Source organism: Colletes latitarsis, chromosome 3 (genome assembly GCF_051014445.1).
Source record: "Colletes latitarsis isolate SP2378_abdomen chromosome 3, iyColLati1, whole genome shotgun sequence".
Classification (NCBI taxonomy): Eukaryota; Metazoa; Arthropoda; class Insecta; order Hymenoptera; family Colletidae; genus Colletes; species Colletes latitarsis.
Genome location: NC_135136.1, coordinates 33080461 through 33093361, shown reverse-complemented (window position 1 = coordinate 33093361; position 12901 = coordinate 33080461). Strand labels below are relative to the sequence as shown.

The window sequence follows — 12901 nt, the reverse complement described above, 5'->3', positions numbered from 1 at the left end:
TTCTGGTCACGAAATTCGTTTAAAAATCATTGTTGCCTCACGCCTCGTGGTTTGCCAAGCCCTGGTTTAAAGGACAGAGTCGTCGACGTACGGTTAAGTTTATCATACTCTGGTCGACGGAATTTCGCGTTTCTAGGTGGACACAAAATCGTCCTCTGCTCGGCTTTCGCTATTTTTACTCGGTGGACGGACGCGCAGAATTCTAGCCTCGATGATACACAAGTACTATGCAGAACTCTTACATAGCGTCTACCAAAAACTATTAATTAGAAATCTCGTAGAGTTTCTAACAAATTAATAATATTCCAAGCCATGTCCAAAGTGGTATACATCGTTGAGAGAAAGTATCGCGAAATAATTGGAAATTAATCTCAAATAATCGATATTATGCGTTCACGGGTTTCATTTATCAAATGAATGTTTGAAAACAAGATGCAAGTTGGCTCGGAAAACAAGTACGGCCGATGGCTCGAATATCGAACTCTGTGTAAACACGTCGCGCCCAAGCTTCGAATACTGTTTCAAAAGAAGGGGAACCGAGGTGTGTTGTTACAGAAAGTCGAGAACGTCCCAACTTTTCAAGGGACACGAACGTGAAACGCTTGGAACTCGTGCTTCCCTTCTGTTTAACGATCGATTTAAGTAGTACTTACACTCGAATCTTTAAAAGGATAAACAACACACCAAATGTTCTTCGTACGTTCACGGTTACTTACAACAACGAAGGACATTTTCAATAATTCACTGAATAACTGGGAAAAGGGGCGTATATACAATTTCATAAATTTCAGAGGATATCGGGGAAACGATTAACCACTGTAGCAAAAGAAAATTTAATAGTTCTGTTGTCATTTATGGGAAATTTTAATTCTCAAGAAACTGCAGAATGTACTTAATATTTGTAAGATACAAATTATTATATTTAGGGGTTGAGACAACCCTCTACAAAGCTCCCATTTAATTAATAAAAATACGAATTTGTATGAAGATTCTCTGATAACTATAAATAGTCGTAAATTTTAGTAAAATCTGTAACCAACAATAACGATATACATAAAAGAAATACCGAAACACATTATGTTTGTTAAATTATAACTTCGCGTTTCTAGATTCGGAATACAACACGGTGATTTATTAACTGGGAATCTGTGTCGAAGGTTCGCAGGTTCTCGTAGAAATTTCTGCGGGAAGAAAGAAGGAAGGATCGATCGATAGCCGCGGAACGAAATTCTAAAGTTAGATCGTCTCTGCATAATTTCTCTTCGCGTTGGAGAACGTGTTCGCAGAACCGCGGGCTTCGCTAACCGAAGAAATTCCGCTGATGTAACAACGGTCTACGGCTACGACCAAATATCTCGTATCCCTGCCGCATAAATTTCGAGAAATATTTAAAAGCTCCCGCTATTTCAGGCCCACTCGGAGTACGCGAGTGTTTTGTTTCTCTTTGACTCAAATGAATTACATCCGATTGTCGCTTGGAAGCCACAGCTTCCATACTAAGGATTCGATGTTTCGATTAAGGAGATATTGCTGTCTAAACTGCCAATTTCACGGCCCTTTTTGTGATTTTTTTTTTTAATGATAGATAGGCTGTTTTGTACTGAGACTTTGTAGATATATTTATTCATCTTATAGGCATGTACAATATTTTTTTCATGGAAAAATATTAAAAATCGTGGGAATTGTAACTTCTTATTTAATGGCCCTTTTGGAAAAGGTGCTCCAATGGCTTCCAGGATTCCAGATAATTTGAAACAGAGGGGGTTAAAGTATCTTCATAAGGAAGGTTGTAGTTATAGCGGGAACTAGGGAGAAGTCAAAATCCTGATAAATAAAGAAATGGCGACGCTTGAAGTTTCGAATTTCTATTTGTTAATCGTTCCTTTGTCTTTAGCGTATCAAAAAAAATAGTAAAACTCAATATTTTTTTAAATCTCTAGTTCCAGCTATAAGGGCGCGTCTGCTGAATATTCTCTCCAAATTTGAAGTCAATCGGTTTGCTAGATCTCGAAATATCATGTAAGCCAGTTTAAATGCGTTTTTTTAAAGAAGAAGCTATAACTCTCGCAATTTTTAATATTTTTTGATGAAAAAAATACTGTACATACCTATAAGACGAATAAATATATCTGCAAAATATCACTACAAAACAACCTACCTGTCGTTAAAAAAAAAATCACAAAAAAAGGCCGAAGAAATGACAGTCTAGACAGCAATACTTCCTTAGACACTGCTGTGTTAGATTTTTAACGCCAGAACTGACGACAATTATGGTGTATTTATTTGTACCAAAGGAATTAAAACGATAGATACTCGAGGGCACGTATAATGGAAATAAATATTTATTCATTTTCTTATAGAAAACTCCAATTTTTATTAGAAATTACGAATGGGTCATTTTGACCAGTTCTCGGTAGTTCTAATGTTAGGAACGTAAAAGAAATTTTAATACCGAGATTACGTTCTACGTAAAATAGCTATGAAAATACGCTCAAGGTATGGAAGTACTAAAGTAACTAAATCAAGATATTTCATATTTAATGCTAGAGCATCAGTTTATTCGGCCAAGCAGTATTCAATAGAAACTGACATTGTATTTATGATGTAATATTCAAGACTTACTGTCACGTTCTTAAGTGTTACTCACGTGTATCAGTTAGTGACTGAATTCGATTTTGAAATAAATGTCGGATTACTATGAAACACAGCACTTTATTAAGATTTAACAGCAGCTCAATTTACATCGTAAAACCAATGACGTAACGCTTTTTAGTGCCTAGTATTTAATACTCTCATTATACGCACACTGATAAGAAGGATCGATAGGCGTAGAAAAAGTGGTTCCATTAAAATTACAACGTATACTTTTCCCGTACGAAAAATCACAAAGTTTACATTCCTTTCGACAATTATAATTACACAATCCTGTATTGCATAGTATACTATTTAGAGTCTAAATAATTTAAGGAAAAAAACAGACCACCATCGACAAAATTAAATGAAAATTATAAAAACTCCTAAGCAACCAAGTTCCTCAATGTTCGCTGAAGAAATAATGTAACTTACGTTAAAATAAAATTAACAAGGTGAATTCTCGGTTGCCAAAACCACTCTACAACGAGAACTGGAACAATAAGTTCCCGCGAAGAAAAAGTTCTCGCGTGACCCACATTTCTCGCCCCGAAATACTGATCGAGATCTAAAAATTCGTAGGTTTCAGGGGATCAAGTGCCCCGGTGCTTTTCCTCCGTACAGACAATACACGAAAACGCGAAACACCCGAACGATCGCTCCGAAGTGCATCGTATCCATTTTTGTTCGGAGAGAAAAAAAAAGCTTTCGACAGCGACTGCAGCAGCGCAGAAACTCGGTCGGAATTTAGCTGTTCCGTAGAGCGAGATTTCTTGCTCGTTCGCGAGGACTTCTAATTGACGCTGGAGGAAAGAAACCATTCGGATTCGCTGGCGGAATTTCACCTGCGCTGGGTTACATACGAGCACAATGAAATTCCGGACAAGGAGATTCCGTTGAAAATCGCTGGCCCATTCGTTTTAGTTTTCTACCTTTTTCCCACAGTATTTCATTATTTAACCAACCCAAGAAAATTGTCTTAAACCCTGGCAAGGAAAACACAGGCAATTCTCTGTCGAGTTCAGAATTAGAAACAACTTTTTACTGCTACTTTTTAGAATTTTTTAACACCGTTCAATAAGTTCCCTTCGTGTTTCGTAGACTTCTGTTGGTCATTGAAGTTGGGACAATCTGTACGAATTTTTACGTAAAACTTACTTAATTTACAGAAATATGGTACATACGTCTTTCATTCAAAAATTATTTTGTTCTTTTCTCGAGTCCCCCCAGTATTTCATTATTTAATCCAAAAAGATTGTCTTAAACCCTGATGAAGAAAACGTTAGGCAATTCTCTGTCGAATTCAAAGCTCGAAACTCCTTTTCCCTATTTTTTTAGAATTTTTTAACACAATTCCCAACATTATCAATAAGCTTCCTTCGTGTTTCTTAATTTTTTAGTTTGGCCATTGAAATTTGGGACACCCTGTACGAATTTTTACGTAAAACTTACTTAAGGGAGTATTGCTGTCTAGGCTATCATATCTTCGGCCTTTTTTTGTGATTTTTTTTTTTAACGACAGGTAGGTTGTTTTGTAGTGGCATTTTGCAGATATATTTATTCGTCTTATAGGTATGTATAGTATTTTTTTCATCAAAAAATATTAAAAATTGCGAGAGTTATAGCTTCTTGTTTAAAAAAACGCATTTAAACTGGCTTACATGATATTTCGAGATCTAGCAAACCGATTGACTTCAAATTTGGAGAGAATATTCAGCAGACGCGCCCTTATAGCTGGAACTAGAGATTTAAAAAAATATTGAGTTTTGCTATTTTTTTTGATACGCTAAAGACAAAGGAACGATTAACAAATAGAAATTCGAAACTTGAAGCGTCGCCATTTCTTTATTTATCAGGATTTTGACTTCTCCCTAGTTCCTGCTATAACTACAATCTTCCTTATGAAGATACTTTAACCCCCTCTGTTTCAAATTATCTGGAATCCTGGAAGTCATTGGAGCACCTTTTCCAAAAGGGCCATTAAATAAGAAGTTACAATTCCCACGATTTTTAATATTTTTTCATGAAAAAAATATTCTACATGCTTATAAGATAAATAAATATATCTAGAAAGTCTCAGTACAAAACAGCCTATCTATCATTAAAAAAAAAATCACAAAAAGGGCCGTGAAATTGACAGTCTAAACAGCAATACCTCCTTAATATGGTACAAGTCTTTTATTCCAAAATTATGTTTTTCTCTTCTCGAGCCCCGTATCGCATTTGAATAATTTTGCACGCGTGTTCCCCGCTGGGATATCGGTCTGCAAAATATCATACCGTTCCGTCAGCACGGATAATCCATCTATTCTCGACTTATCTTATTCTATCCGTCGTGGCACCGTCAGGTGAACCTGAGTGCAACGAAACCCGATTACGATCCGTCCTTATTTTCCGCGGCGAGACGCCATATTCTCTTTTCCATGGCATTCGCAATCTCTTTACGGTTTGTCCTTTTTCCTTTTGTCATGCCGGAATATCCGGAAACGAGAGGAGGATTTACGCTTGATCGAGTTGCGCGCTTCTAACGCGCGACAGATATAATTACGAACGAGATTACACCCACGCGCAAATCCTATTCGACCCTTTCACGTTGCTCATCGTTTCACGCATTTCCGCGAGATGGATGCCCGGTGAAGCAAAAAAAGAACCGAGGTTTTATCGAATAACGTTCGTCGATCCGTAATGGCCCCGACAGACACTGTCTGCCGCGAAATTGCGCGTTACTCTGTGCCCGAATATTGGAAAATATTTTATTTAACCCCTCCACAAATGGCCCCGAAAAATTACAATACCTGGCAAACACTTTTTAATGCGCAATTTCAGCATACGATACAATACATATCGTATCAATTAATAAAAACACTCAAACGTGACAAAAGAAAAACAAATTTCTCAGTAACTTTACAAAATATACAGAACAAAATTACAAAATAAAAGCACATTCTATGGTCCGCCAAACTGAGAATTAATAAATATAATTGTAACGTGTACAAGCTAAACAAACGAATTTATAAAAATTGATTTATCGAGTTGAGGAACGCGGTTATTTTTGATGTAATTTTTTGTAACGTTCCCCCGCAACTGTTGTGCATGCCACCCGATGCGCTTCCTGTGTGTGAATTCCTTAACGAACTAGTTTTCATCCGCGTTTGCATTTCAAGCGCATCGCACACATTTCTTGCACTAGACACGCGGAATCGCGTGCACTAGTTAGCATTTTGACCGAACACGGGTTTAATTTCGAATACCGTTACGAGGCTGCTCGCGTGGAAAATTTATATTAAATCAAATTATACAAATTAAATCGCGGTGAACACGGTCGACCGTTCGTCTTAATAATTCGCCGCGAGGCTCGAACTGGTATTAATTTTTAAGGAAAACCGTAAACGCGCGTTCAAAAACTCGTTGCTATCTGTACGACACGTGTCCCAATTAAATTATTAATCTGGAATATATCAAACAACACGCTTTTACCATTACGGGCGTAGATCGTTACGTTTGCTCTCGGTATTTCACTCGAACGCTTGCGATTTTAATTTTGTAAGATGACTTACGAGTCGAATTAATAGCAAAGATAATATAAATTATATTATACTGATGTAATAAACAGACTGGTAATAGCCTTTGACAAGTGCAAAGGAAACAAACAATATTTCCTTTTGCATTCTCCATCCACATGCGGGTCAGAGTTTTGTTGTTCGATAAACCAAGTTTCTGAAGAGAGGCTACATGCGGGATAAAATGTAGAAAGAAAAACTGTTTTTTTCCTTCGTATCTGTCCACTGACTAGTATTAATAATTTTTCCGGAAAGATTTGGAATTTTTTTTTTTCAGCAGCTACCCCCTGTCGATATTTCTTAAAACTTCGTTTTTTATTTTTAATAATTTTGTTTGACGTCCTACGAAAATTTTGTCTAATACTTTTTTGTAGGTACCCATAAGCTCTAGTTCAGAAAAAAGTTTCATTAAAATATATTCACTGTTATAGGAGTTATGACTGTTTGAAAATAGGACCATTTTTATGGGGTTTTTCTTATTTTGCGAGGTCAAGGATCAACTTTTCGAATATTTTTGCAATTTATACATATTCTCCGCCAAAGTACGCGTAGTTTGCTTTTATATTTTTGATAAAATAAGGTGAACCATCTTTTCCAAACTGAAATTTGGCGGAATTCGAACGGTAAAAATGGCACCGTACGAGTCTTCCATCGACGGGGACCGTTTCGTTCTTGATTTAGTCAACGGGTGATCTAATGAAAATTAATTAGGGGACCTGTGCGCAGCAGGTGTTATGATAATTCGTTTAAATTAGCCCGGGTAAACATTATCATGCAAAGTTATGCAGCGGGCCACGTAATCACCTTCGTTGCACACATCAACGTTCGCTTTTACGTCGAAGCGTTATTTACGAAGATGCAATTATGTTACACGAATCCGCGGCCACGTCGTCGGTGTTATTCTAATTTACGATGCAAGGACGCGTTCGGATATTTTCACGGATTATAGTTACGTTTCGATAACCATATTTATTCACCTAGCCAGCACGCGCGCCACTCGATCGTATTTCGGAGGATAAATTTTAATACCACGGCCAAACGCGCATAAACGTGACGAGATTATAGTTAACGGACTTTTACCTATTATACTGAGAATAATTAGAGGACTGTCTAATATTTCAACGAGTCGAACGTTATTTCATAAGCTGCTTATACTATACAATTTAGCAAACATTGTACCATCGAAGAGATGTTTCCTTCATATTTCATATCTAGTTTGTTCTCCACAAATCGATTCTATACATGTCGACATAATTCATATGCCATTGGTGAAGGGTTATAAATACTGTTTCATGTGTCGTCAGCAATAATGGGAGCGAATTTTTTGGTTCATTTTGGTTTAGTGGTGGATTTAAAAAAATAGGAAATTAAATAAATTAGTAAGGATCAAAATAGTATACAGGGTGTTCGGCCAACCCTGCGAAAAATTTTAATGAGAGATTCTAGAGGCCAAAATAAGACGAAAATTAAGGATACTAATTTGTTGATTGAGGCTTCGTTAAAAAGTTATGGAAACATTTCCGGCCACACAGTATATTTTCGGTAAAGAATTTTTTTCTCGAAAGTACGTAAGAATTCCGGGGTATATGTATTCACCAAAAATTATTGTAATTGATCCTCGCAACTGAAAATAATTTTTCCAAAACGATTTGAAATTTTTGAATTTTGTCGAAAAATTTCACAACTTCTCGAATTTTTTTCTCGAAAATGTGTAGGAATTCGGGGGTATGTCTATTCAGCAAAAATGATTGTAATTGACCACTGCAACTACATATAATTTTTTCAGAATGATTTGAAATTTTTTAATTTTTTTCGAAAAATTTGTCCACCGACTCGAATTTTTTTCTCGAAACTGCGTAGGATTTCGGGGGTATGTCTATTCACCAAAAATTATTGTAATCGACCCCTGCAACTAAAAATAATTTTTCTAGAACGATATGTAATTCTTTTTTTTCGTCGGAAAATATAGGCACCTACCCCCTGTCGATTTTTCTTGAAAATTCGTTTTCCATTTTTAGTAATTTTGTTTGACACCCTATAGAAAAGTTGTCTAATACTTTTTTTTAGGTACCCATGAGCCCTACTTCAGAAAAAAGTTTCATTGAAATATATTCACTATTGCAGGAGTTATGGCTATTTGAAAATTGGAGCATTTTTATGGGGTTTTTCTTATTTTGCGGGGTCAAGGATCAACTTTTCGAATATTTTTGCAATTTCTACATATTCCGCATCAAAATACACGTAGTTTGCTTTTTTAAACATTAAAATCGTCCAATCCGTTCAGAAGTTATGACATTTTAAAGATTTGCATGAAATTTCAGGGAAGCATTTCTGGCCTCACATTAGATTTTCGGTAAAGAATTTTTTTCTCGAAAATGTGAGGGAATTCGTAGGTATATCTATTCACAAAAAATGCTTGTAATTGACCTCTGTAACTAAAAATAATTTTTTTTAAACAACTTGAAATTTTTTAATTTTGTCAAAAAATTTGTGCACCTACTCGAATTTTTTTCTCGAAATTGGGTAGGATTTCAGAGTTATGTGTGTTCACCTAAAATGATTGTAATTGAGCCCCGCAACTAAAAATAATTTTTTTAGAATGTTTTGAAATTTTTTAATTTAATTTTTTAATAACTTTTTAATGAAGTCTCAGTTGATTTTCATCTAATTTTGGCCTCTAGAATCTCTCATTAAAATTTTTCCCAGACCTGACCCAACACCCTGTATATTTCTCTTTCTAAAACTTTACTTCTCCTATCTTAGATTTCTTATATGTAAAAACAGAGAGAAGAATATTAATTTCGATTTTATGTTCCATGAACATAGCATTAAAATAAATATATAACCAAGCATTTAATAATGTGTACGCTCCACTTATATTCTTAATTAGGGTCAAAACCCTACTCCATAAGTTACGTACTTCACCCTACCATTTAAGAGTTAAAACAATATAACCTGAAGGTTTTACTCCAATTCTTATAATTAAATGCTAATTCAGGGAGAAAATTGCATTGCAATACCACAAGAATCCAAAGAATTAAAATTTCAGTAAAACCGTTATTCAATAAACATTATCACTAAAGCTATTTTCCTTCATTTACGACAATGACGTTTGCACTATTCTTTGCAAATAGCAAAATATCAGATCGATATAATTTATTCTACTTTATAAAATAATTTAGAAAATTCTACTCGCCCATTCCTTCGTAATTTACCGTGTCTACGAACATTCTGAGCCATCATTTCCTCGAACAAAGTGGATTAACGCCAAGAAACGAAGAATCGTAAAATTCATGCACGAGTAACTCGTTGTTTCTACCACTGGAAGAACGAAGAGAATTAAAACGAGTGTCTCTGAGTCGTAAACTTGCATACGAGGGATAAACGTACTCGCGTCCCTTTTCAATTTTAGCCCCCAACTATTCAGCCTAATTTTTCACGCGGAACAACGCTTTTTGTAAATCCTCGAAGTCACCGCTGGAATTAAACGACAATCCTTTCAAAGGTTCTGGAGATGGTGCGTTTACTCTGAAGCAATCTTACGACAAATACGAAACCAGAAGGCAGGTGTGTTTACCTATGGCCCTATGCCCGATCCTCTCTACTAACGACATTTCAAACAGGACGGTTCCACCATACGGTTCCACGAACAGGATATAACTGTTCAAGAGGAAAAAGAAAAACGTCGTTCGACAAATAACGAGACATCGAAATTCTTCGATGCATGCAGGTCCCTACGACTGTTATCCGATTATTCAAAAACTTTTTCGACAACTAAAATCGCCGGTATGCGGCCCGTTTATTTTCACTGTAACTCGTTCTGTAACACTGCTTCTCGTTAGAGTCGCATTACTCTATTGTTCCATTGTTCTATTGTTCTAGTTACGGCGGAGTTGTAAATATTGCTGCAACAAATTTCTTCGTACAACAATATTGGCACGAATTCAGCAACGCAAGCCACAGTTTTGGACAAAAGCTATCATTTCAAAATAAATCCACAAGGATTTATTCTCCAACAAAATTTTTAATATTCTCGATGACCACCGAAAGGACAAATTAATTGAAATTCGACAAAGTGTGCATAGTGTTTTTCGATGCACGTAAAAGGAATATTTTCCTCGAAAGAGGCGGTGGAAAAGGTGCGTTGGAGAAAAGGGCTCACCTTTTCGATGGCTTCCAGCGCCGCTTCAAAACTCCCAACATGAGTAAACCGATGTAAACGAGGCCCAGGTGCCAACGGGCTTCCGACTCCCAGGAGCGTATCAACCACCACCACCAAAACCAATCACCACACAACCACCGGTCAACCTCGTCGATCTTTCCGAAAGATCTCTTTAGCTACCCGAGTCACACCATGATCGTCCACTGTTCTCTGTTACTTCGCGACGATTATTCGCTATTCCTCAGCCAGGTCGACACTCGATCGACCGACACTCGCGAAGAACTCGTTTCGAAACGATCGAGGGACTCCACGGGATTGGCTCGCTCGTTCGCGCGCGAACCTTCGCTGTCCCTTGAAAAAAGAATCGAGAGATTCGTAGTCGCGAGCACGATTCGTAGGCTCCAGTTTTATTCAACATCCACCATTTAGATTATCGTCAAACGCTTGGTTGCTGCGAGAGATTTTATTTGGAACAGAATCGGAAACGATCTGAAGCATCGACGGAAGAATAAAAGTCTTTCGAACAACGGTTGAGTTATCGACGTTTCGTTATCGATGCGCGAAAGTTGCCCCTCGAGACCGACGATATGAAAAGTTTCGACGGAGAACCTCTAGCGTTTCTGCGATCCGTTAACGCGTAATAAGCTCTTTCGCGCGTCAGTACAGGTGAACGTTCCGCGATCGTACTCCGTTTTAAAGAAGAAAGGTACAAAAGATGTCGAGCAAAAGGCAAGGAACGTTAATATCAAGTAGATTGAGTCAGCTCTTCATTGTCCTCTTATCAATGAACAATCACCGTCTCGACATAATCGGAATCATCGAACAAAGCTAATCAACTGGAAAACAGTCGACTCGACGAAAATCTTATTTCCCTTTTTCGAGAAAACAGAAACGATTTTATTGTTCACCGACGATAAAAAAGAACTAAGCAATTATAGATCGCAGTGTCCGTATACAAGAAAGCTCGTTAAGAATTCTGTTGTCAAATAACGGCTGTTTTCGTGGACGCATCTCGGTAAACGTCCGACGTTGCATGTTCACAAGATTCGTATGTCACTGATTAATTAGCTGTCAATGTTGTCAGCGTGAGCGCTACCTAGTCTCCCTGATTGATCGTTCGTCCCAAACAATAAATTACCGTGATAATGAAAGCAATAATTAACCCAAAGTTGCTGAACGAATATTCTCCGAAGACTTACGACATTAACAATGATCTAAACTTCTAGTTTCGCCCGAGAACTCGTGTTAAAAATGGACGCGTATTATGTAAAGATATGTAAACACGTTTCTAAACTGTCAAAGCTGGCAACAAGAAGAAGACGCGCGAACGTAGCAAACCCCCGAACGGAAACACGTCCCACGAGATCGCGTCCGTCTTGACGTTTCTCAAAGACGCCAGATCCACTGTCGTCGCACGAACGCGTCGAACGGTCGATATTTCGGAGCAATCTACGTCGCAATGTTCACGTTTGCGACTGATCTCGCAACACGGCGAAGCTACGGTGCATTGGGAAAAGTCGAAACGCGATTCGCGCGTAAACGTGGCGAAACAACCCCTCTGTTCGATATTTGCGATGAATCACCGTCCCGTCGACGGCGTGCAACGCGGGCCGAGCATTCGTAACGCAACGGAATCGTCGAAAGACTCTATTCTTCCGGCGAAGGGCCACACGCTGGATCGGCCAAAGCTCGTCGAGGAACAGAATAGCTACGAATCGATGCTCGATACTAACGTTATCGGGGGAAGCACGACCTGGTGACCGCGTTCCGGGGCAGAAGTCGACGAGAAAACACTGGTGACGAAGTATCGACGCCAGTCGCCGCGGAGAAGAAACGAGCGATCAGGCGGAAGTCGCGCGCGAAACACACGGACACGAACCGGCTGCGCGCCGAACTCGAACTGAACCAAAGACAGAGATGGCAGACACGCGGTACTCCTTCCCGGCTGCTCGCCGGGCTCCTCGTTTCCCCCACCCTGCTCCTACTCCCCACAAACTTCCCCTTCCGACCAGGCACGGCTCAAGGTACAACCGATACCGAGCGCCACGGGCCACTTCGCTGATAATCAATCGAATTATACAGGTAACCCTCGTACTGCGCGGTAGCGGGCACGGATTAGAGGGCACTGCAGCCTCCGGGGGCCTCGTTTATGTACGAATGATGAAACTAATTTTTCGAACTATTCAAGGGGCGAAACCAACGTGAAATTTTTTTTTTTTATCTGTTCAATTGGTGGTATGAGCAACAATACGGTTATTCTGTATGAAAGGTATAAATCGATGCAAGCGGATGTTTATAGACAACGATATTGAAATTTCCTATTTGCAAATCACGTTTGAAGTTTATTTTGAGAATAATTATAGTGACGCTTTGTCTGCCTATTGCTTGTTATTTCTTGGCCTACTTAAGGGGGGAAACCATTGTAACGAATTGAAAAAATTGAAATTTTTTTTTTTATCTCTGTTCGATGCTTGGGGGTTTTAGAATGACCTAAAATATTAAAGTAAAATTCGCAAAAATGACAAAGTTACAGAAGATATACAAATGT

At 38.2% G+C, this 12901-nt stretch overlaps 1 protein-coding gene across 6 annotated transcripts in view; it reads right to left on the bottom strand.

Annotated features, from left to right (window-relative positions):
- Window positions 1-12238, bottom strand: part of LOC143340465 (uncharacterized) — a 506553-nt gene extending 494315 nt beyond the window's left edge. For 5 of the 6 annotated variants that reach the window (XR_013079448.1, XM_076762454.1, XM_076762456.1 and 2 more), the window contains exons 1-2: window positions 12083-12238; window positions 10354-10698 (exon numbers count right to left, since the gene is read on the bottom strand). Coding sequence is in view for 5 of the 6 variants with exons in the window: in XM_076762454.1 (XP_076618569.1) it covers window positions 10354-10394 (41 nt within the window). In the remaining variant the exon portion in view is untranslated. Of the gene's footprint in view, window positions 1-10353; window positions 10705-12082 lie in introns of all 6 variants that reach the window. The other variant, XM_076762455.1, reaches the window with a different exon arrangement.
- Window positions 12239-12901: the final 663 nt, after the last annotated feature.